We start from the raw sequence: 24,010 nt of genomic DNA on the forward strand, positions 1-24,010 counted from the left end.
GTACACCATTACCATAAACACTACATATTGTTTTCTGATGTTCAAAAGTGTTATATAAACTGCTAATCTCAAGGTCACCAAGGACTTCCATATTGCTAAACTCAGTGGTCATTTTTCAATCCTAATCGCACTACTCTCTGTATCTCTTGGAGATAGGGGTCTTGCTATGCTGCCCAGGCTGGTCTTGAACTCCTGGGTTCAAGGGATCCTCCCACCTCAGCCTCCCAAGCAGCTGGGATTACAGGTATGAGCCACCATGCCCAGCTCTCATCATACTTACTCTACCTCAGCAACACCTGACACAATCGACCACTCTCTGTTCCATGAAGCACTTTCTTCACTTGGCTCCACAACACCAGGCTCACATCATCTCACCCTTCCACTCTGGCTGCTCCTTCTCAGCCTCTTCTCACTCCTCCTCCTGACCTCTAAACGGACCTGGTCTGCTCTCAGGTCTCCGATCTTGGGCCTCTCTATCTATGTACCTATGTATCTGTCTAAGACAGGGTCTCACTCTGTCTATCTACCTACCTATCTAATCTATCTAATCTACCTACCTACCTACCTACCTACCTATGAATGACAGGGTCTCTCTCTATCTTATCTATCTATCTAATCTACCTACCTACCTACCCACCTATGAATGACAGGGTCGGTCTCTATCTTATCTATCTACCTATCTAATCTATCTAATCTACCTACCTACCTATGAATGACAGGGTCGGTCTCTATCTTATCTATCTACCTATCTAATCTATCTAATCTACCTACCCACCTATGAATGACAGGGTCGGTCTCTATCTTATCTATCTACCTATCTAATCTATCTAATCTACCTACCTACCTACCTACCTACCTACCTATGAATGACAGGGTCTCTCTCTATCTTATCTATCTATCTAATCTACCTACCTACCTACCCACCTATGAATGACAGGGTCGGTCTCTATCTTATCTATCTACCTATCTATCTATCTAATCTACCTACCTACCTACCCACCTATGAATGACAGGGTCGGTCTCTATCTTATCTATCTACCTATCTATCTATCTAATCTACCTACCTACCTACCCACCTATGAATGACAGGGTCGGTCTCTATCTTATCTATCTACCTATCTAATCTATCTAATCTACCTACCTACCTACCTATCTATGAATGCCAGGGTCTCTCTCTGTTGCCCAGCCTTTAGTGCAGTGGTGCGATCACAGCTCACTGCAGCCTCAACCTCCTGGGCTTAAGCAATCCTCCCACCTCAGCCTCCCAAGTAGCTGAGACTACAAGTGCACAACATCACACCTGACTAATTTTTGTATTTTTTAGTACAGACAGGGTTCTACCATATTGGCCAGGTTGGTCTCAAACTCCTGGACTCAAGTGATCTGCTCATCTCAGCCTCCCAAAGTGCTGGGCTTATAGGTGTGAAGCACGGTGCCCAGCCTTTTTCATTTCCTCCATGATCTCATCCAGTCTTATGGCTTTAAAATAGCAAGGATGACTCTCAAAATGTTGTCTCCAGCTTAGGCCACTGCATAGAATTCCAGACTTGTCTACCAAATTACCAACTTCACATATCTACTTGAATATCTCATAGGCATTTCTAACTTCAACACATATAGACCAAACTCCACACTTCACCCCACCCCATCAGCCCAGGTCCTTCCTGCAGTCTTACCATCAGGCAACTCAATTCTTCCAGTTACTACGGCAGAAAACCATCATGACATCCTAAACCCTTGTCTTTCACACCCTACAATCTGGTGAATGAGCAAATCTTGTGAGTTCTACCTTCAAAATACATTCAGAATTCTGTCCCTTCTCATCACACTCACTGATACTACCCTGGAATGCTATCATCACCTCTTACCTGGTTTCTCTGCTTCTGCCCCTATGCAGTCTATGCCTCAACACAGCAGCCAGAGAGATCCTATTAAAAAAGACTGACCAGGTCATGCTGCTCGAAAGTCTCTAATGACTTCTCATCTCACAACAATCAAAGTCCTAGGCCAGGCACAGTGGCTCATGCCTGTAATCCCAGCACTCTGGGAGGCCAAGGCAGGCAGATCACCAGAGGTCAGGAGTTCGAGACCAGCCTGGCCAACATGGTGAAACCCCGTCTCTACTAAAAATACAAAAATTAGCCAGGCATGGTGGTGGATGCGTGTAATCCCAGCTATTCAGAAGGCTGAAGCCAGAGAATCGCCTGAACCCGGGAGGCAGAGGTTGCAGTGAGCCCAGATTGTGCCACTGCACTCTAGCCTGGGCAACAGAACGAGACTCCATCTCAAAAAAAAAAAAAAAAAGTCCTTCCCATTACCTACAAAGCCCCACATGATCTGAGCCTCCTGAGTTCTCTGAACTGATTTCTCACTACTTTCCCCACATTCACTCCCTTATTCCTACACCTGCCTTTTTAATGTTTCCCAAGGTTTTGCTAATCCAGTATTGCTTAACAAAGCATCCCAAATTTGGCAGTTTAAAACAACAATCACCATTTCCCCTCATGGTTCCTGTTAGTCAAGACTTTAGAAAGGAGTAAATAGTTCTCACTCAGGGTCTTTCAAGAGGGTGCAGTCAAGATTTAAGGCCGGGCGTGGTGGCTCATGCCTGTAATTCCAGCATTTTGGGAGGCCGAGGTAGGAGGATTGCTTGAGCCCAGGAATTCAAAACCACCATGGGAAGCACAGTGAGACCTCATCTCTATAAAAAAAAATAAACAAAAACTAGCCAGCCTAGTGGCATTAACCTGAGGTCCCAGCTACTTGGGAGGCTGAGGTGGGAGGTGGCAGGTTGAGGACGCAGTGAACTGAGATCACACCACTGCACTCCAGCCTGGGCAACAGAGTGAGACCCTGTCTCAAATAAGTAAGTAAATAAAAAGATTAAAGCCAGCGCTGCAGTCATCTGAAGGCTGGCAGGAGCCAGAGGACCCACATCCAAGGTGGCTCCCTCATAGGACTGGCAAGTAGGTCCTGGCACAGTGAGAGACTGGGGAGCTCTCCACAGCTGCCTGAGTGTCCTCAGAGCACAGCAGCTGGCTTCCCTCAAAGTGAGCAATTCAAAGAATCAGTGAAAAAGCTGCAATGCCTCTCACAGCTTCACCTCGGAAGACACGCATCATCACTTCTGTGGTATTCCTGGATCACACTGTTTTGAACTGCACTAATTCACGGTGAAAGGGGATTAGAGAACGGTGTGAATACCAGGAGATGAGTCACTGAGGGCTATCGATCACACATTAATTGGCCTGGCATGTTCCCCGCTCATGGCCTTCACAGTTAAAGAGTTTCCTCCTGCTTCAAGGGTTTCTCCCCCAAACATCATATGGGCAGATTGCTCGCTTCCTTTACATCTTTTATCCAAATACCTTTCAGTGAGGCTGGCCCTGGCTGTCCGTCTAACGTACTAATAAACCTATCTATCCTGCATTTCACGATACTCCTTCCGACTTTACGCCTTCTCCTTCGCATTTATCACCATGCACAGGCACACAAACATTTTAACTTGTCTTGTTTAATGTCTCCCAGATCTAGAATGTAAGCTTCATGTGGGTGGAGATTTTTCAGTCTTTTCCTCTCACTGATGTATCTCCAGCACCTAGAACAATGCCTGGCATACAAGACATGATCAGTAAGTATTTGTTGACTGAACAACCATCAGTCAAGGCTCGGTGTCTTCAAAATAATTTTTTTTTTTTGAGACAGAGTTTTACTCTTGTTGCCCAGGCTGGAGTGCAATGGCACGATCTCAGCTCACTGTAACCTCCGCCTCTCAGGTTCAAGCGATTCTCCTGCCTCAGCCTCCCGAGTAGCTGGGATTACAGGCATGCACTACCACGCCCAGCTAATTCTTTTGTATTTTGATTAGAGACAAGGTTTCTCCATGTTGGTCAGGCTGGTCTCAAACTCCCGACCTCAGGTGATCCACCCACCTCGGCCTCCCAAAGTGCTGGGATTACAGGCGTGAGCCACGACGCCTGGCCCAGAATAATTTTTTTCCATATGCCTTTTTAAAACGAATTACCAAAATAGGCATGGTGATTTTTTGTATTTTTATTTGATAAGTCTTATCAAATACACACCTCTTTTCAATTTGGAATGAGGACAAATGGAGGGGGAACAAACTAAAAGAATTCTTCACTTAACTTTCACTTTTAAAATTACTTTAAATTAGGCCGGGCACGGTGGCCCACACCTGTAATCCCAGCACTTTGGGAGGCCAAGGCGGGCGGATCATGAGGTCAGGAGATCGAGACCATCCTGGCTAACACGGTGAAACCCCGTCTCTACTAAATACACAAAAAATTAGCTGGGCGAGGTGGCAGGCGCCTGTGGTCCCAGCTACTCGGGATGCTGAGGCAGGAGAATGGCGTGGACCCGGGAGGCGGAGCTTGCAATGAGCCAAGATCGCGCCACTGCACTCTAGCCTGGGCAACAGAGTGCAACTCCATCTCAAAAACAAAAAAAAAAATTACCTTAAATTGAGCAGAAATTTTAAAATTACATGGGCATATCAAACATGTTTTAATCAGATGGGTAAAAAAAAAAACCTTGTCATTACATTTAAATGCACTATTAGGGTACAATAAATAGTGAGAAAGACTTGAATGCTTGGTGAGTAACACCAAGTATTTGATAGCACAACAGGGTGACTACAGTCAACAATTTTTTTTTTTTTTTTTTTTTTTGAGACTGAGTCTCACTCTATCGCCCAGGCTGGAGAGCAGTGACACGATATCAGCTCACTGCAACTTCCACCTCCCAGGTTCAAGCGATTCTCCTGCCTCAGCCTCCCGAGTAGCTGTGACTACAGGCGCCCGCCACCATGCCCGGCTAATTTTTGGTATTTTTAGTAGATACAGGGTTTCACGATGTTGGCCAGGCTGGTCTCGAACTCTTGACCTCAAGTGATCCGCCCGCCTTGGCCTTGCAAAGTGTTGGGATTACAGGTGTGAGCCACCTTGCTTGGCCCAGTAATAATTTAATTGTACACTTAAAAATAACTAAAAAAGGCCGGGTGCGGTGGTTCACATTTGTAATCCCAGCACTTTGGGAGGCCAAGGCGGACAGATCACGAGGTCAGGAGATGGAGACCATCCTGGCCAACATGGTGAAACCCCTTCCCTACTACAAATACAAAAATGAGCTGGGCTTGGTGGTGTGTGCCTGTAGTCCCAGCTACTTGGGAGGCTGAGGCAGGAGAATCGCTTGAACCCAGGAGGCGGAGGTTGGAGTGAGCCAAGATCGTGCCACTATACTCCAGCCTGGCGACAGAGCCAGACTCCGTGTCAAACAATAAATACATACATACATACATATATATACACACATAAATAACGGCCAGGCGCAGTGGCTCACAACTGTAATCCCAGCACTTTGGGAGGCCGAGGCAGGTGGATCACGAGGTCAGGAGTTCAAGACCAGCCTGCCCAACATAGCAAAACCCCATCTCTACTAAAAGTACAAAAATTAGCCGGGCATGGTAGCACGTGCCTATAATCCCAGCTACCCGGGTGGCAGAGGCAGAAGAATCGCTTGAACCCAGGAGGCAGAGGTTGTAGTGAGCCGGTATCGCACCAATGCACTCCAGCCTAGGTGACAAAAGCGAGACTCTGTCTCTAAATAAATAAATAAGAGAGTATAACTGGGGCCAGCCAGAGTAGTTAACACCTATAATCCCAGCACTTAAAGAGGCTGAGGCAGGAGATTAGCTTGAGCCCAGGAGTTCAAGACCAGCCTGGGCAACACAGCAAAAAACCCGCAAATAAATAAAATAAAAAATAAAAAAATTAGTCGGGCATGGTGGCACACACTTGTAGTCCCAGCTACTTAGGGGGCTGAGATGTGGGGACTGAGCCTGGGAGGTTAAGACTGCAGTGAGCCATGATCACACTACTGCACTCCAGGCTAGGCGACAGAGTGAGACCCTGTCTCAAACAGAAAGAGTACTGCCGGGCACGGTGGCTCACGCTTGTAATCCCAGCACTTTGGGAGGCCGAGGCAGGCGGATCACGAGGTCAAGAGATTGAGACCAGCCTGGTCAACGTGTGAAACCCTGTCTCTAGTAAAAACACAAAAATTAGCTGGGCATGGTGGCGCACACCTGTACTCTCAGCTACTCAGGAGGCTGAGGCACGTTGCAGTCAGCCAAGATGGGCCATTGCATTCAAGTCTGGTGACAGAGCAAGATTCCACCTCAAAAAAAAAAAAAAAAAGTACTATTTGGATTGTTTGTACCACAAAGGATAAATTCCTGAGGGGATGGATAACCCATGGATACCATGATGCAATTATTACGAACTGCATGCCTTTATCAAAGGATCTCATGTACCCTATAAATACCTGCTGTGTAAATACCTACGACGTACTCACAAAAATTAAAAAACTAGGCCGGGTGCAGTGGCTCATGCCTATAATCCCAGCACTTTGGGAGGCCGAGGAGGATGAATCACCTGAGGTCAGGAGTTCAAGACCAGCCTGACCAACATGGAGAAACCCCGTCTCTACTAAATTACAAAAAACTTAGCTGGGCGTGGTGGCACATGCCTGTAATCCCAGCTACTCGGGAGGCTGAGGCAGAAGAATTACTTGAACCCAGGAGGTGGAGGTTGCAGTGAGCTGAGATTGTGCCACTGCACTCCAGCCTGGGCAACAAGAGCAAAACTCCGTCTCAAAAAAAAAAAAAAATAAAAATAAATAGTAAAAGAACATGCTACTAAACTGCTGAACTTTTAAATTATGTATTTCAGTTATGTTAATTAAAAAATGAGATTTATGGCCGGGCGCGGTGGCTCAAGCCTGTAATCCCAGCACTTTGGGAGGCCGAGATGGGCGGATCACGAGGTCAGGAGATCGAGAGACGATCCCGGCTAACACGGTGAAACCCCGTCTCTACTAAAAAATACAAAAAAATAGCCGGGCGAGGTGGCGGGCGCCTGTAGTCCCAGCTACTCGGGAGGCTGAGGCAGGAGAATGGCGTAAACCCGGGAGGCGGAGCTTGCAGTGAGCTGAGATCCGGCCACTGCACTCCAGCCTGGGTGACAGAGCAAGACTCCGTCTCAAAAAAAAAAAAAAAAAAAAATGAGATTTATGCCAGGTGCTGTGGCTCACGCCTGTAATCCCAACGCTTTGGGAGGCCAAGATGGGTGGATCACCTGAAGTCAGGAGTTCGAGACCAGCATGACCAACATCGTGAATCCCCGTCTCTACTAAAAATACAAAAAATTAGCTGGGCGTGGTGGTGCACACCTGTAATCCCAGCTACTCAGGAGGCTGAGGCAGGAGAATCACTTGAACCTGGGAGGCGCAGGTTGCAGTGAGCCAAGATCACACCACTGCACTCCAGCCTGGGCGACAAAGTGAGGCTATCTCAAAAAAAAAAAAAAAAAAAAATTAAATAAAGATTTATTTAAAACTTGCTAGTAAGTAGGCTATAATACCATATGCAAATATCTTAATATACAGCTATCATATTTTTCTTGCAATGTTCTTTATACATACTTGACAGCAGTCCAGCCCACCACAACCATTCCTTAAGATATGCATGGCCACCTTGACCTGTGAATGAAGAAATATTTCACATCTTTGAAGATTGTAAGACTCCTATAAATTATGATAACTATTAATAATGACAGATTTTTAAATATCTCAGTTGCTACTTTAAATAAAGGTTTCGGCATGACTCGGGATTTCTCTGACAATTTCTTAATGATTGTCTTGCCAAGGTAAATGAATCCTTTACAAGCATATCCATCATGAACAGTGAGAACACCTCTCAGGACCAAGCATCAGGGACTAGGGGAACAAGCAGTAGATGCTGACAGTTTCTCCTCTGTCCACTAAACCCCACAGAGGCTATCGTTTCATGTTTTTATGACTGCTGAATTACGTTTAGCCACAGAGATGGCACAGGGAAGAGAGAAAGAGGCCAAAGCAGGTCTCCTCATGAGGTCCAATCAGGGCTAAAAATGAAGCCAGGGTAGAATGATGGAACGTGACCATAATGCCACTTAACACTGGGAGCTACCACGAGTGTCCCTGACAGAGGAGTGGGGTGGGGGGGGCAATCATCCTGATGTCCCCGCAGGGTCTTGTGATTTCTCAGTGATTTCTGGAGAAACCACCTACACCAGCCAGAAGCTCACTGAACTAGACACTCTTCAAGCTGCGGAAGCCCTCTCTTTCCTTCCTGCCAAAATGTTGAAGTTCAAAGTCAGAACTTCTACTATCATGGACAAAAGATCCCAGCCCTTAATAAATTCTGATTCTAACCATGGACTTTTTTCTTTTTTGGGGGGGACAGAGTCTCACTCCGTCACCCAGGCTGGAGTGCAGTGGTGTATTTCGGCTGCCTTCCAGGTTCAATCGATTCTCCTGCCTCAGCCTCCCAAGTAGCTGGGATTACAGGCCAGGCCATCATGGCCGGCTAATTTTTGTATTTTTAGTAGAGATGGGGTTTCACCATGTTGGCCAGACCGGTCTTGAACTCCTGACCTCAGGTAATCCACCCGCCTCAGCCTAAGTGCTGGGATTACAGGCATTAGCCACCATGCCCAGCCTAACCATGGACTCTGATTTCCTTCCCTGCAGATATATCAAAATTTAAAGAAAACGCTGGATGCTACTTCAGCATTGGTCCCTGTTTCCACTTTGATGATAACCGCAGGACTGAGCAGTTAACTAATTATGACATCTTCTCACTTCTTTTCTCATTATAAATAACCAAATATCAACTCTGTAAACATTTAGGACTCCTGAACAGTTCAAAGTTTCACAACACACTCACGAGGAATGAAGATGTGGTCTTCTACAATCAAAGAACCTGAGTATGTAGATACACACTGAGGTCACCTCAAAGTCACACAGGGCATGACCTACCTGCTCTCATAGAGCCTTTCCTGGCAAGTCGAAGAAGGCCTTTTTTTTTCAAAATGAAACTTCCTCCAATGAAAATGCTGGAGCTCATAGCCAATCCCAGACCAATATAGAAGTCATATTTTCCACGCCCCTGGCTCATTTCGTTTGTTACTTAAGGAGTTCCCGTGAATCACATTGATCACAGAACAGAGAAACCGCTGGTACTAGAGGCAGAATGAAGCAGTCTTCAAACCTAAACAATACAAAATGAAATGTGGTTTTCACAGAATGCTCATGACAGCTCACATGCAATTCAAAATTTTATACCACTTCTCTACTCCTAAAGAAAAAATATCTCCTCCATTACTAATATTAATAAATATTTATTATTTAAATTTAGCACCAACCTGTATATTTCTTTGAATTATGGCAAAAGATACGATCATGATATAAAACCAGGTTTAAACTGATTTCATAAACTCTGATCCCACATTTTAAAAAAAATGTTTCTTGGGCCGGGCGCGGTGGCTCAAGCCTGTAATCCCAGCACTTTGGGAGGCCGAGACGGGCGGATCACGAGGTCAGGAGTTCGAGACCATCCTGGCTAACACGGTGAAACCCCGTCTCTACTAAAAAATACAAAAAACTAGCCGGGCGAGGTGGTGGGCGCCTGTAGTCCCGGCTACTCGGGAGGCTGAGGCAGGAGAATGGCGTAAAAACCCGGGAGGCGGAGCTTGCAGTGAGCTGAGATCCGGCCACCGCACTCCACCCTGGGCGACATAGCGAGACTCCGTCTCAAAAAAAAATAAAAATAAAAATAAAAAAATAAAAAAATAAAAAAATAAAAAAAATGTTTCTTGGCTGGGCACGGTGGCTCACGCCTGTAGCCCCAGCACTTTGGGAGGCCAAGGCGAGCGGATCACGAGGTCAGGAGATCAAGACCATCCTGGCCAACACAGTGAAACCCCGTCTCTACTGAAAATACAAAATATTAGCCGGGCGTGGTGGCGGCGCCTGTAGTCCCAGCCACTTGGGAGGCTGAGGCAGAGCGGCAGAAACCCGGGAGGCGGAGCTTGCAGTGAGCCGAGATCCGCCACTGCACTCCAGCCTGGGCGACAGTGCGAGACTCCCTCTCAAAAAAAAAAAAAAAATACAATGTTTCTTGGCTGGGCACGGTGGCTCACGCCTGTAATCCCAGCACTTTGGGAGACCCAAGCAGGTGGATCATGAGGTCAGGAGACCGAGACCATCGTGGCTAACACGGTGAAACCCCGTCTTTACTAAAAATACAAAAAAAAATTAGCCGGGCGTGGTAGCAGGCACCTGTAGTCCCAGCTACTTGGGAGGCTAAGGCAGGAAAATGGCATGAACCCAGGAGGCAGAGCTTGCAGTGAGCCCAGACTGTGCCACTGCACTCCAGCCTGGGCGACAGAGCAAGACTCCATCTCAAAAAAAAAAAAAAAAAAAAAAAGTTTCTAGCCTTAATAAAACTCTGATAAAAAAAACTTCTGCAGAATAAAGAATTAGGCATAACAATATACAAATCTAGTTTGGAAATACATTTATCAGGTTCTCTTTGGGTCCTTTTGAATAATCTATACAAAGAAACTCAAAATTTTCTCACCTATACATCTTCTTCTTAGCAACATGTGGATATAAGCATATGCTAATTTATTTATTTAGCCTCTTTGGGGATGTGTTGACAGAAGGCAGATTTCACATTATCTGTTATCAGAGGATAACAATTCTTGCAGAGAAGTGTCTGTTGGGGCACGCAGTATGGTACTGGTGGCCTTTGGAAAACGTGAGGACCATGCTATCTGGAGGGCTCAATCCTCCAGGCCAGACAGGAAGCAGAGGCTTACCAAAGACTACAACTGTTTTTCCCAAATGGCCAACTCATAAACTCAGTTGACAAATGATCTAAAGCACAGTGTGGATAGCAGAGAAAAAATAGTTTTTAGTAACAAGGCTTATGACTGGTTGTAACTGCCAGTCCAGCTTTCTAGCACATCTTGGGATTTTTAGTCCCACAATTTGACTTCTGAGTTCCAAAACTAATCTGCAATTCAGTCAGGACCCTAACTAGCCACGTTTTTCCACTTCCACTTTTTTTCCACTAGCCACGTTTTTCCACGTTTTCCACTTATGGTTAAAAGACACTGGCTTTTGGCCGGGCGCGGTGGCTCAAGCCTGTAATCCCAGCACTTTGGGAGGCCGAGGCGGGCGGATCACAAGGTCAGGAGATCGAGACCACGGTGAAACCCCGTCTCTACTAAAAATACAAAAAATTAGCCGGGCGCGGTTGTGGGCGCCTGTAGTCCCAGCTACTCGGGAGGCTGAGGCAGGAGAATGGCGTGAACCCGGGAGGCGGAGCTTGCAGTGAGCTGAGATCCGGCCACTGCACTCCAGCCTGGGCTACAGAGCGAGACTCCGTCTCAAAAAAAAAAAAAAAAAAAAAAAGACACTGGCTTTTAACCAAAGCAACTTCAACTTCCTGTCCACCTGGCCCCTCAATCACTTTATCCATCCACTCAAACAGTACTGACTACATATTACGTGCTAAGCGTTCATTATGCTAAGCTCTCTAGCTTCACAAGGAAGGAAGACAACAGATAACATTACTGCAGTGATACTGCAATAATGGCAAACACAGCATTATCACACTGAGTTGATATTACTCCCAAGAAATAAAAAAGTCCAATGTTTTTGACTTGCCTGTTAAGGTGCATTATCACTCCCGTACGATTCAATGGGAAGACTATCCTCCCTCGCCCCTGATTTGCAGCGTGGCCATCAAGCTTGCTCTGGCCAATGGGAGGCAGGTGGAAGGAACAGAGCGCCAGTTCTGAGTCTACACCTAGAGGCCTCTCTTCCTTCTGCCTGCCCCTTCGCACCCTGACATAGCCACAGGAAGCGCATGTCCTCATCACAACAGAGTGAAGGGCACAGAACAAAATCACCCCAGTGACTCACAGAACCGTGAGCATGATCTAAGTGCTCATTCCTATACGCCACTGAGATAGCTAACTCATACACACAAACAGGCTTACTGCAAGTATAAAGTTTCCACCCCGATTTTTGAAAAAACAAAAATTTTCTGTAGAAAACAGGGATTCAGTGATGGGTAAGAGCTGGGGGAAGGGTACACAGGGATTCATTGTATTACTGTATCTGCTTCTGTGTATTTCTGAACATTTCCATATTAACGTTTTTAAAATACAACCTATAGTGCTCAAAAGGTACAAGGATGCCAAGGTAGAAACCACCAGCAAGTCCCAAAAGCCAGGTCACCCCACAACCTAAGACAAAAGAATACTGCAACACTGGGTCGGGCACGGTGGCTCACACCTGTAATCCCAGCACTTTGGGAGGCTGAGGCGGGTGGATCACAAGGTCAGGAAGTGAAACCCTGTCTCTACTAAAAATACAAAAACAAAATTAGCCGGGAGTGGTGACGGGCGCCTGTAGTCCCAGCTACTCGGGAGGCTGAGGCAGAAGATGGCGTAAACCCGGGAGGGGGAGACTGCAGTAAGCTGAGATCACACCACTGCACTCCAGCCTGGGTGACAGGGCGAGACTGTCCCCAAAAAAATACTGAAACACTGAAAGAAGACACCCAATTCAAAAAGGTGCTGAGAGGCCGGGCGCGGTGGCTCAAGCCTGTAATCCCAGCACTTTGGGAGGCCGAGACGGGCGGATCACAAGGTCAGGAGATCGAGACCATCCTGGCTAACACGGTGAAACCCCGTCTCTATTAAGAAATACAAAAAACTAGCCGGGCGAGGTGGCGGGCGCCTGTAGTCCCAGCTACTCGGGAGGCTGAGGCCGGAGAATGGCGTAAACCCGGGAGGCGGAGCTTGCAGTGAGCTGAGATCCGGCCACTGCACTCCAGCCTGGGTGACAGAGCGAGACTCCGTCTCAAAAAAAAAAAAAAAAAAAAAAGGTGCTGAGTTATTATTTTTTTTGAGATGGAGTCTCGCTTGCCCAGGCTGGAGTGCAGTGGCGAGATCTCGGCTCAAAGCAAGCTCTGCCTCCCGGGTTCATGCCATGCTCCTGCCTCAGCCTCCTGAGTAGCTGGGACTACAGGTGCGCACCACCACGCCCGACTAATTTTTTTTTTTTTTTGGATTTTTAGTACAGACGGGGTTGCACTGTGTTAGCCAGGATGGTCTCGATCTCCTGACCTCGTGATCCACCCGCCTCAGCCTCCCAAAGTGCTGGGATTACAGGCGTGAGGCACCACGCCCAGCTGGTGCTGAGTTCTTACAAGTATCCATCATAATCTCATGGATGAGACTGTCTACCTGAAAGCCTTCCAGAACTGAACTCTCCCTTAACAGATTTGGAAAAGTACCCTAGTCCCCTTTGTGCCATTCATAAGGCAAGATGATTCCATGAGAAAAGTCTTAGGTCTGGAGACCCCGTCTTGCTTCCAGCTGGAGGTGTGATCTTGGATGAGTCACAACATTAACAGAAAAATACATGAAAAGAAAGAAGCTACGCAATCTAAGGTATTACCCACTTTACGTGCCAAATACTGGTCATCTCAAGCCTCAAGTTAACTTCAGCATACCTATGGAATAATTCTAGACAGGTGAGTCTTATTGACAGTAAAAATAAAGAGATGTAAACACATTTAGAGACAAGGTAGAACTTGGGAACAAGATGTCAAGGACAATCATCATTTCTACATACTACAAGACTGCAACAAAAAACAACAAGTGTGCTTACATTGTTCCCACCGCATCCTATGTGACCTGTTTATCTGTATTTATGAGCCAGTCTCCTGCATCAGACTGTAAGCTCCTGGGCTCCTGCATGTTATTCGCCCTTTTAGCCTACGCGCACAGCTATCTGGTAGTCTCAAAATAGGTCTTAATACATGTTTTCTGGGTGAATATGGATGAATGGAATAATTCTGCTTTTGTTTTTTTGAGACAGAGTCTTGCTCTCTCGCCCAGGCTGGAGTGCAGTGGCGCGATCTCGGCTCACTGCAACCTCTACTTTCTGGGTTCAAGTGATTCTCCTGCCTCAGTATCTGAGTAGCTGGGACTACAGGCACAAGCTGCTATGCCCAGCTAATTTTTGTATTTTCAGTAGAGACAGAGTTTCACTATGTTGGCCAGGCTAGTTTGAAACTCCTGACCTTGAGTGATCCACCCATCTGTAATCAAAGTGCTGGGATTACAGGCATGAGCCACCAGCCCGGTCAAATGGAATAATTCATAATTAGCCCTTAGAAACAGCCAGACACAGTGGTACATACCAGGAGGCTGAGGCAGAAGGATAGACTGAGACCAGGAGTTCAAGTTTAGCCAAAGCAACATAGTTACACCTGGTCTCAAACAAAAAAACAAAGCAGCCATTAATAAACAGAAAACTACTGCATCATTTAGATCAGCATCCTAAAATGTAACCGATGTTTTATTGTTAATTATTGTTTAATTATCACGCACGTTCTACTGCTGTGGAAGTGACTACCTGACAGCTCACGATATACTTTTTTTTTTTTTGAGACCCAGTCTTGCTCTGTTGCCCAGGCTGGAGTGCAGTGGCGTGATCTCAGCTCACTGCAAGCTCCACCTCCTGGGTTCACACCATTCTCCTGCCTCAACCTCCCAAGTAGCTGGGACTACAGGTGTCCGCCACCATGCCTGGCTAATTTTTCTTATTTTTAGTAGAGATGGGGTTTCACCATGTTAGCCAGGATGGTCTCGATCTCCTGGCCTTGTGATCCGCCCACCTCAGCCTCCCAAAGTGCTGGGATTACAGGCGTGAGCCACCACGCCTGGCCACTGCTCACCATATACTTTCTAAAAGTTCTATGGTAATAGAACAAATCAAATTCATAGTCTGAATATTCTATAAGCAATAAAATTGAACCTTCTCACCAATAAAAATGATGCCCAGAAATAAGTCAGGTTTATCTACAATTCTAATCCCAGTACAATAATAGATTCACAAATCCAAATTTAAATTATTTTTTTTTTTTTTGGAGACAGGGTCTCATTCTGTCACTCAGGCTGCAGTGCAGTGGCACAACCATGGTTCACTGCAACCTCGACTTCCCAGGCTCAAGTGATCCTCCCACCTCAGCCTCTCCAGTAGCTGGGACCGTAAGTGTGCAGCACTACACTGCCTGGCTAATTCTGGTATTTTTTTGTAGACACAGAGTTTCACCACGATGCCCAGGCTGGTCTAGAACTCCTGAGCTCAAGCGATCTGCCTGCCTCAGTTTCCCAAACTGGTAGATTACAGGTGTCGTCAGCCTCTGCATCCTGCCCAGATTTTACTTATACTATGAACCTTTCAAATAACTACTTGGTAACTACTTAATTTACTAATATTTACTAACACTTAATATTAACTTTCACTAAATGCAAGTTACATACATATGGTGTAAGGTCTAAAATTACGATATTACGTGTTGCCTTGACATCTGGTAAAAACCGGGAGCTTTTCATGGCCTCAGGGCAAGTTTCCCTCCCCATGATGCCAAACAATTCTCGTCACAGTGACCAGGCACAGGTACAGTTCTTGCTTATGTCTGAGAAGTAGGCCCCATTGCCCTGCCAGCCCGAAGAATTATTAAAGCAAGTATTAAAGTCTTTCTGCAGGAACCACAGGCACTCTCCTTACCACAAAGCCTGCCTCCCACGGCCCCTGGTTCTCCATTCTATCCTGAGCGAAAGACTAAGAAACTTAAGTCCATCTCATCTGCTCAGTGTCAGTATTCTGGCTGGGAATCCCTCTCCCACTGACAAGGTCAAGAGGTGATTAAAACAATACATAAAATGGGCCGGGCGCGGTGGCTCACGCCTGTAATCCCAGCACTTAGGGAGGCCGAGATGGGCGGATCATGAGGTCAGGAGATCGAGACCATCCTGGCTAACACGGTGAAACCCCGTCTCTACTAAAAATATAAAAAACTAGCCGGGCGAGGTGGCGGGCGCCTGTAGTCCCAGCTACTCGGGAGGGAGGCTGAGGCAGGAGAATGGCATAAACCTGGGAGGCAGAGCTTGCAGTGAGCTGATATCCAGCCACTGCACTCCAGCCTGGGTGACAGAGCAAGACTCTGTCTCAAAAAAAAAAAAAAAAAAACCATACATAAAATGGAACTTTATTGATTGAATCCTAAGGTCATTGGAAATCATTCCTAACCTTACTAAGGCTATCATATGAGATTTTCTCCACATTTATTTTACATAAAGTTTCATGATGCTATTTAAAATCTATTTTCCCCTTTCCCCTTTATTTTAATCTATGTGTTACGGGAAATTTCAAACACAAAAAGCAGAGAGGAGGCCTTTTCTGACCAGTTGGGTCCACCACGTGCATGTGGCTTTGGAGAGTCCCCCCGGCCAGGCACCCCCCTCCTGCCCACCTCATTTCCTAACACAGGAACCTGACACCCTCGGACAGGCCCTCCCCTCCTCCTCCTGCAACCCAAAGCCTGCTCTCCACTGAAGGCCAGGGTACACCTGAAACTGTGCTACAAAGAATTCTGCAATTAACTCCAGCCCACAGGCATTTTCTCTTCTTTCCACTATTTACTTAGCGTTTTCAATTTAATTCTCAATTACTGTTTTATCTTCAAGGTAAACGCTTTAAGTTCCTTAAAAACAATTACTTAGGTTTATTGTGGTGGTTTCCCCACAAAAGGCACTCATTTACGATAGCAAATTTGAGTTACAAGCCTTTCTAGAATAAGGCATATCACCAAATAAGGTTATTTGGTTGTTTTGTTTGTTCACTCATGGAACTGTACCAGTGTTTTTGTGTGGAGGGGTGGGGGATGACAAGCAACATAAAATTCGCAAGCCTTCAAATTATAAAGCAGCCTTCTGCCACCAAGAAAACAAGTGATCTCATTCTGACTTACCGTTTGAAAACAGGACATCAGAGGGAATGTCCTGAAACGAACGAGTTGCTTCTCAGACCTGGTCCCACTCTGCTCCCTCTCTCTGTAACTGAAGGTCAATCACAGCCGGGAGAGCCTGCAACAGAGATATTTCTTATTCTTTTTTTTTTTTTTTTTTTTTTTTTTTTTTTTTTTTTTTTTTTTTTGAGACGGAGTCTCGCTCTGCTGCCCAGGCTGGAGTGCAGTGGCCAGATCTCGGCTCACTGCAAGCTCCACATCCCGGGTTCATGCCATTCTCCTGCCTCAGCCTCCCAAGTATCTGGGACTACAGGCGCCGCCACCTCGCCCGGCTAGTTTTTTGTATTTTTAGTAGAGACGGGGTTTCACCGTGTCAGCCAGGATGGTCTTGATCTCCTGACCTCATGATCCGCCTGTCTCGGCCTCCCAAAGTGCTGGGATTACAGGCTTGAGCCACCGCGCCCGGCCTTCTTATTCTTAAGAATTAGCCTGGCCAGGCGCGGTGGCTCAAGCCTGTAATCCCAGCACTTTGGGAGGCCGAGACGGGTGGATCACGAGGTCGGGAGATCGAGACCATCCTGGCTAACACGGTGAAACCCCGTCTCTACTAAAAATACAAAAAACTAGCTGGGCGAGGTGGCGGGCGCCTGTAGTCCCAGCTACTCGGGAAGCTGAGGCAGGAGAATGGTGTGAACCCGGGAGGCAGAGCTTGCAGTGAGCTGAGATCCGGCCACTGTACTCCAGCCTGGGTGACAGAGCGAGACTCCGTCTCAAAAAAAAAAAAAAAAAAAAAAAAAAAAAAAAGAATTAGCCATGAGGCAGGGCCAGTATTAAAAACAGATAAACAATAAAACTTTCTAAATTTCACTTCAACTAGGTTCCCAAACCACAGATGACAAGCTCCATCTGGTTAACCTGCCCAATTGACTTAGAGGGACTCAGGGGAGTGATCCCAACTGTGACGACTGCTCAACAAACACTGAGGAGCTATTATCTGCCAGGCATTGAAGTTGATCAAAGGGCCTATCCTCAAGGAATCCACGACTAAGAGAATTAAACATTCCAAAAATAACCTATTGAAGTTTTACACACTTTTAAAGACTCTTATGATTTTCTGCTTATTCGCTTTGTGTGTGGGCGGGGAAGGGTTTTGTTTTGTTTTGTTTTGAGACAGTGCCTTGGTCTGTTTCCCAGGCTGGAGGGAAGTGGCGCGATCATTGCTCACTGCTGTATCAAATGCCTGGGTTGCAGTGATCTTCCACCTCAGCCTCTCAAATCGACAGGACCACAGGTGCATACCACCCCACCAAGCCTCTCAAATCTACAGGACCACAGGTGCATACCACTCCACCTAGCTCGTTTTTTTGTTCTGCTTGTTCTAACTTTTTTTTTTCCTTTTTTTTTTTTTTCCGAGACAGAGTCTCGCTCTGTCGCCCAGGCTGGAGCGCTCGGCTCACTGCAAGCTCCGCCTCCCGGGTTCACGCCATTCTCTTGCCTCAGCCTCCCGAGTAGCTGGGACTACAGGTGCCTGCCATGACGCCCAGCTAATTTTTTATATTTTTAGTAGAGACAGGGTTTCACTGTGTTAGTCAGGATGGTCTCAATCTCCTAACCTCGTGATCCGCCCACCTCGGCCTCCCAAAGTGCTGGGATTACAGGAGTGAGCTACCTCACCCAGCCAACAAATTCAATTTTCACAACTGATTTTACTAATATTTGTAATGTGAACTTTCATTAAACATAAAGCATGTCAAAAGTGGAATAAATATATCTCAAATAAAAGAAAATTGTAAAATTGGTCCACCTTCTTAAATAATGTGGAAAACACATAATTTAAGGAACAGGCAAAAATGGACAAGTATCTAATGAGGAAAACCTAAACTAGCACTTACTTTGCGAAATGATTATCAGTAGAGAACACGATCACCAAAGTTAGCAAACTTTAAAAATTATACCAACTGGGCCGGGTGCGGTGGCTCACACCTGTTGTAATCCCAGCACCTTGGGAGGTGGAGGAGGGAGGATCGCCTGAGGTCAGGAGTTCGAGACCACCCTGGCCAACATGATGAAACCCTGTCTCTACAAAAACACAAAAATTATTTTTTTGAATTTGCTGTGAGGGCGGGTGCCTGTAATCACAGCTACTGGTGAGGCTGAGGCAGGACAATCACTTGAACCCAGGAGGTGGAGGTTGCAGTGAGCCGAGACTGCATCATCGCACTCCAGCTTGGGCGACAGGAGAGTCATTTCAAAAAAAAAGAAAAAAATTGCAAAGATTACACCAACTGAAGTACATGGACAGCATTAAACCTTTCACAGCACTTTTTGACATTTCACTTTAACAAAGGCTTAATTAAGAAGATATGTGGTAAGAGCCCACAATGAGGAACCAGGTCCAGGGATGTTAAGGAACTCGACACACAGCTGAGGAAGCAGAAGCAGAACTGTAAGAGCCAGGCCTCCTCATCTCTGCCACTCTCAACCTCCTGCTGAAGGATTTAGAATCACTACCCGTTTGTAGCAAAAAGACTAAATCAGGTAACCTAGTAACAAAAACCCTGCACCATTTGTTCCAAACCTAACTTTTAGATCTTTCTTTTTTTTCTGAGACGGAGTCTCACTCTGTCGGCCAGGCTGGAATGCAGTGGTGCGATCTCTGCTCACTGCAAGCTCCGCCTGCCGGGTTCACGCCATTCTCCTGCCTCAGACTCCCGAGCAGCAGGAACTACAGAGGCCCGCCACCATGCCAGGCCGATTTTTTGTATTTTTGTATTTTTTGGAGGCAGAGTCTCACTCTATTCCCCAGGCTGGAGTGCAGTGGCGTGATCTCAGCTCACTGCAACCTCCGCCTCCCAAGTTAAAGTGATTCTCCTGCCTCAGCCTCCTGAGTAGCTAGGATTACAGGCACCTGCCACCACGTCTGGCTAATTTTTGTATTTTTAGTAGAGATGGGGTTTCGCTACATTGGTCAGGTTGGTGTTGAACCCCTGACCTCGGGTCATCCGCCTGCCTTGGCCTCCCAAAGTGTTGGGATTACAGGTGTGAGTACCACACCTGGCCTAGATCTTATTTCCCGTACCATATTTCATACACCCAGTGTTCTACCCACGTCAGCACTCTGCTGCTATTCTAACCTGCTCCTACCTTTCCTTCTCCATATTTTGTTTGCACTAACTACCCCTCTGTTATGGTTACTCTGGTCGTTAACTCGTATTGCCTTCACTGTGGCTCCCAGTGAACATGCAGCTTGCTTATATCATTTACTCAACCAACCTTTACTGAGTACGTACAATATTCTAAGAGCAGGGGTACAACAGCCCACATGGGGTTATCTACTGCTGGAGGTAGGGCGAAATAATAAACAAAATAAAGACATTATTCTGGAAAGTGGCAAACGTTATGGTGAAAAATAAAACATGTTAAGGGCACTGGGGTGTTGAGGTGGGGGATTCTGTTTTAATTACCGTAGTTAGGAGGCCTTGCTGAGCAGGTGACACTTGAGTAGAAGCTTCAAAGAGTTTTTTGAAAAGAACAAAGGAGAGAGAAGCAAGTGCAGGGGCTCTGAGGTATGAGCCAGTGTGCAGTTTCCTAAGAAAACAAAGGCCACTATGGCTGACCTTGAGTGAGGGTGAGATACATTAGAGTAAAAAAGTGAGTGTCGGCCGGGTGCGGTGGCTCATGCCTGTAATCCCAGCACTTTGGGAGGTCGAGGCGGGTGGATCATGAGGTCAGGAGTTCGAGACCAGCCTGGCCAACATGGTGAAACACCGTCTCTACTAAAAATACAAATATTAGCCAGGCATGGTGGCAGGCGCCTGTAATCCCAGCTACTCGGGAGGCTGAGGCAGGAGAATCGCTAGAAACTAGAGGGCGGAGGTTGTAGTGAGCCATGATTGCGCAGCTGCACCCAGCCTGGGCAACAAGAGCGAAACTCCATCGCAAAAAAAAAAAAAAAAAAAAAAAAGTTGACTGTCAGATCACCTGGGGCCCTATGGGCCATACACAAACCCAAAAGGCAAGGAACAGATCTGCAACCCATTTATTTGGCCAGATCATAATTTATTTTCATCTGGAGCCATTATAGAACTATTTCAGTAGTTCTTCTTTCAAGTTTATTTACATAAAACAAATAGATATGCAGAAATGTTTAAGACTAAGCATGCTCTAGTCTGAGGGGTGTATTTGATTCTATGATACAGATAAATCTGTGTAAATTGTGCAAATTTGAGATGTTATGGGAACATACAGAAACAGTCACCGTAGCAGAGCAAATCAACAATCTATCATCTCATGTGGTTACTTTTTTATGATAAAAACAGCTAAAATCTACTCATTGAAGGCAAATCTCTACTACAATTTCATTAGCTGTAATTCTCAAGTTGTACACCCTGAATATCTGCTACTTTGTATCCTGTGACCTAAATCTCCCATTTCCTCTCCCACTCCCAACCCATCTTTTATTCTCTACAGAAATCTTATCTTTTTGTTCAATATCACAATGTATAGCAATCAAATAAATCAAGAGTTTAAATGAAGCTTATACCTTCCATGAAAAAAATGTAGTATTCAGTCATGTGTTTTAAATATGAGTAAACCATATTTACCTATTAGAAATATTCTGAAAACATGTGGAATTCTTATTATCTTTCCCTAACAGCTACCACTTACTGAGCACCTCCCTAGCCACTAGTCCATGCATCATTTCTATTCTACACAATGAGATGAAGGTATCAGTTTACAGCTAAGAAAGGAAACCTCCCAGAGGTAAAGTCACATGCAGGGGACTACATAGAAAGGGCCTTTACTTCTAAACCCGACTGCCCACATTACATTAAAACCTTAGAGCTCTTAGGTGGGGCGCGGTGGCTCACACCTGTAATCCCAGCACTTTGGGAGGCCGAGGCGGGCCGATAACCTGAGGTCAGGAGTTCGAGACCAGCCTGGCCAACATGGTGAAACCCCGTCTCTACTAAAAACGCAAAAACTAGCCGGCCATGGTGGCGGACACCTGTAATCCTAGCTACTCGGGAGGCTGAGACAAGAGAATCACTAGAACCCGAGAAGCAGAGGTTGCAGTGGGTAGAGATTGTGCCACTGCAGTCCAGCCTGGGTGACAGAGCAAGACTCCGTCTCAAAAAACAACAAAAACAAACAAACAAAACAACTTTAGAGCTCTTAGTTTTTTACGAAATCTTTACTACTTGGTTTCCACTGCTATCTAAGTTAGCGGAGGCCCGGCACGGTGGCTCACACCTGTAATCCCCGCACTTTGGAGGCCAAGGTGGTTGGATCGCATGAGTTCCGGATTTGGAGACTAGCCGGTGTGAAACATAGTGAAACCCTGGCTCTAAGAAAAGTACAAAAATTAGCCAGGCAAGGTGCCGCACGTCTGTGGTCCCAGCTACTGGGGAGGCTGAGGTGGGAGGACCGCTTGAGCCCGGGAGGCGTAGAGCCCAGATCGCACCCTCTAGCCTGGGGACAGAGCAACACGTTGGCTCAAAAACATTAAATACATAAGCTAGATTTAATTTTTTCCAACCTCTCGCTTGGTTAACAATTTTTTAAAGGAGTACTGTACTTATAAATATTACAGAACCTAAATCTCCAACCCTAACTAGGCAACAATATTAGTTATAAATTACAATTTTAACTTACATGTAAGTTTAATATGGTCTCTCTTATGAAAAAAAGGCTCGGAGAGGTTAGAGATGACTTATTCACTCTCATTTCCTCGTAAATACCACCCTTTATTCTCATTTAAAGTCTCAAACCCTGGCCGAGTAGCTCCAGCCTAGAAAGAAGAAAACACAGAAGCAGGCAAAAGACTAAAGTTACTGAGTACGTTTTAAAATTTCGTTACTAGCCTTCATACTCATTTTGTTAACCAATCAACATAAAACCTACTCAACCGAGCATAACTACTGCTTCGACAGGCAGCTTACTGAATGGACACGCTCGACTCTGATTACTTCCTCTTACTAAAAAAAGTATTAACCGGGCACATGGCTATACACAGGATTTCCAGAAACAGAACTTAACATGCAGTCCTGTACAGGAACTGACAACCTAGAAAAGAAACTAAGGAGACACAAACACAAAACTAAACACACAGTTTTGCGCAGGTGTATAGAGAGGGAAATAGGATTCCGTGATTTTACAAAAGGAAATTTAAAAAGCCAGGCTCAAAACGTTACAGCGGACTTCTTAGGCTTAACCGTCAGTTATGATCCCCGCAGCAGCTGAAGCCACCTTCTAAAACTCACCAAGACAAACGAAACTGTTTTAACAAACTTAATGAACATGCGTCCCCCACACGGCCAAAGAGCCAGGCTTCCGTGGGACTGAACCGCAACCCGATTCACGGTGGGTTTCCTCACTGAGGATTACCAGAAAAACCGCTTCCAACTCGGAACACCCGGAAAGGAAAGTTGCCCGGAGAACCCTTCTCCGACACAAGACGGGCGGGTTCGCCCGCAAGTCAGCCCCTTGGCGCCCGCCTGAAAGGAAGGAGTGGCGACCTCACCCTAGCCGGCAGGCCGGCCGCGCGGCTTCCCCTCGGCGGCGCTACCCGGGGCACCGGGGCTCACACCCCCACACAGGCCGCCCAGTCCTGCGCTCGCACGGCCACCGCCTTCGTCGCCGTCCAGTGGGAGGTGCGAGCATTCGGGGCTGAAGCCGTGCGCACCGCCTCCTCCATGTAGAAGAGCGAGGAAAATCTGCCAAGGACAACCTCCGGCCCCGCCGTCACCACCGCTGCCGGGACCCAGGGCCGGCGCCGGAAAACATAGGCGCGGCTAAATGACGCAAGAGACCGCGCGCGCACGCGCAGTGCCGCGCGACAGACACCCCGCCCCCGGTGCTCTCTCCCGCCGCGTTCCGCTTCCTTTACAAGGCCCGGGTCCGCTGAGCGCGGAGGGCGGGGCGCGTAGCGTGCAGGCGCGGGGACGGCGGCGAGGCGGGACCGGGCGAGGGACGAGGCTGAAAGGGTAGTAAGCGGTAAAGTATTCTGCTAGGTGCCGTTGGCCGATCAGGAGTTCAAAATCAAAGTCCGGCGTGGCGCTTATTTAAAACGCGGATTCTGGGCCAGGTGCGGTGGCTCACGCCTGTAATCCCAGCACTTTGGGAGGCCGAGTTGGGTGGTTCGCGAGGTCAGGATTTTGAAACCGGCCTGACCAACATGGTGAAACCCTGTCTCCACTAAAAATACAAAAATTAGCTGGGCGTGGTGGCGGCGCCTATAATCCCAGCTACTCCAGGGGCTGAGGCAGGAGA

The 24,010-nt window shown here is 46.6% G+C and overlaps 1 protein-coding gene and 1 long non-coding RNA gene across 6 annotated transcripts in view; both read right to left on the bottom strand.

The window, feature by feature from the left end:
* The window catches only part of NIPA2 (NIPA magnesium transporter 2), a 37,224-nt gene extending 13,683 nt beyond the window's left edge, over positions 1-23,541 (bottom strand). Inside the window, exons 1-5 of one of the 3 annotated variants that reach the window (XM_050796173.1) lie at positions 23,262-23,541; positions 22,394-22,529; positions 16,742-16,856; positions 8,878-9,109; positions 7,501-7,557 (exon numbers count right to left, since the gene is read on the bottom strand). In XM_050796173.1, the coding sequence (XP_050652130.1) occupies positions 7,501-7,557; positions 8,878-9,016 (196 nt within the window). In that variant the 5' untranslated portion in view covers positions 9,017-9,109; positions 16,742-16,856; positions 22,394-22,529; positions 23,262-23,541. Of the gene's footprint in view, positions 1-7,500; positions 7,558-8,877; positions 9,110-16,741; positions 16,857-22,393; positions 22,530-23,001 lie in introns of all 3 variants that reach the window. The other 2 variants (XM_050796170.1, XM_050796172.1) reach the window with 2 other exon arrangements.
* Positions 521-2,273, bottom strand: LOC126958094 (uncharacterized). Of its 3 annotated transcripts, none has more exons than XR_007727083.1 (4): positions 1,061-2,273; positions 841-904; positions 638-763; positions 521-565 (listed from the first exon to the last, which is right to left on the bottom strand). It is a non-coding gene; the product is annotated as an uncharacterized LOC126958094 (long non-coding RNA). The 3 variants fall into 3 exon arrangements; XR_007727084.1 differs by having other exon boundaries at positions 557-625; positions 699-763; positions 841-916; positions 1,077-2,273; XR_007727082.1 differs by having other exon boundaries at positions 557-625; positions 699-763.
* Positions 23,542-24,010: the final 469 nt, after the last annotated feature.

Source organism: Macaca thibetana, chromosome 7 (genome assembly GCF_024542745.1).
Source record: "Macaca thibetana thibetana isolate TM-01 chromosome 7, ASM2454274v1, whole genome shotgun sequence".
NCBI classification, from domain to species: Eukaryota; Metazoa; Chordata; class Mammalia; order Primates; family Cercopithecidae; genus Macaca; species Macaca thibetana.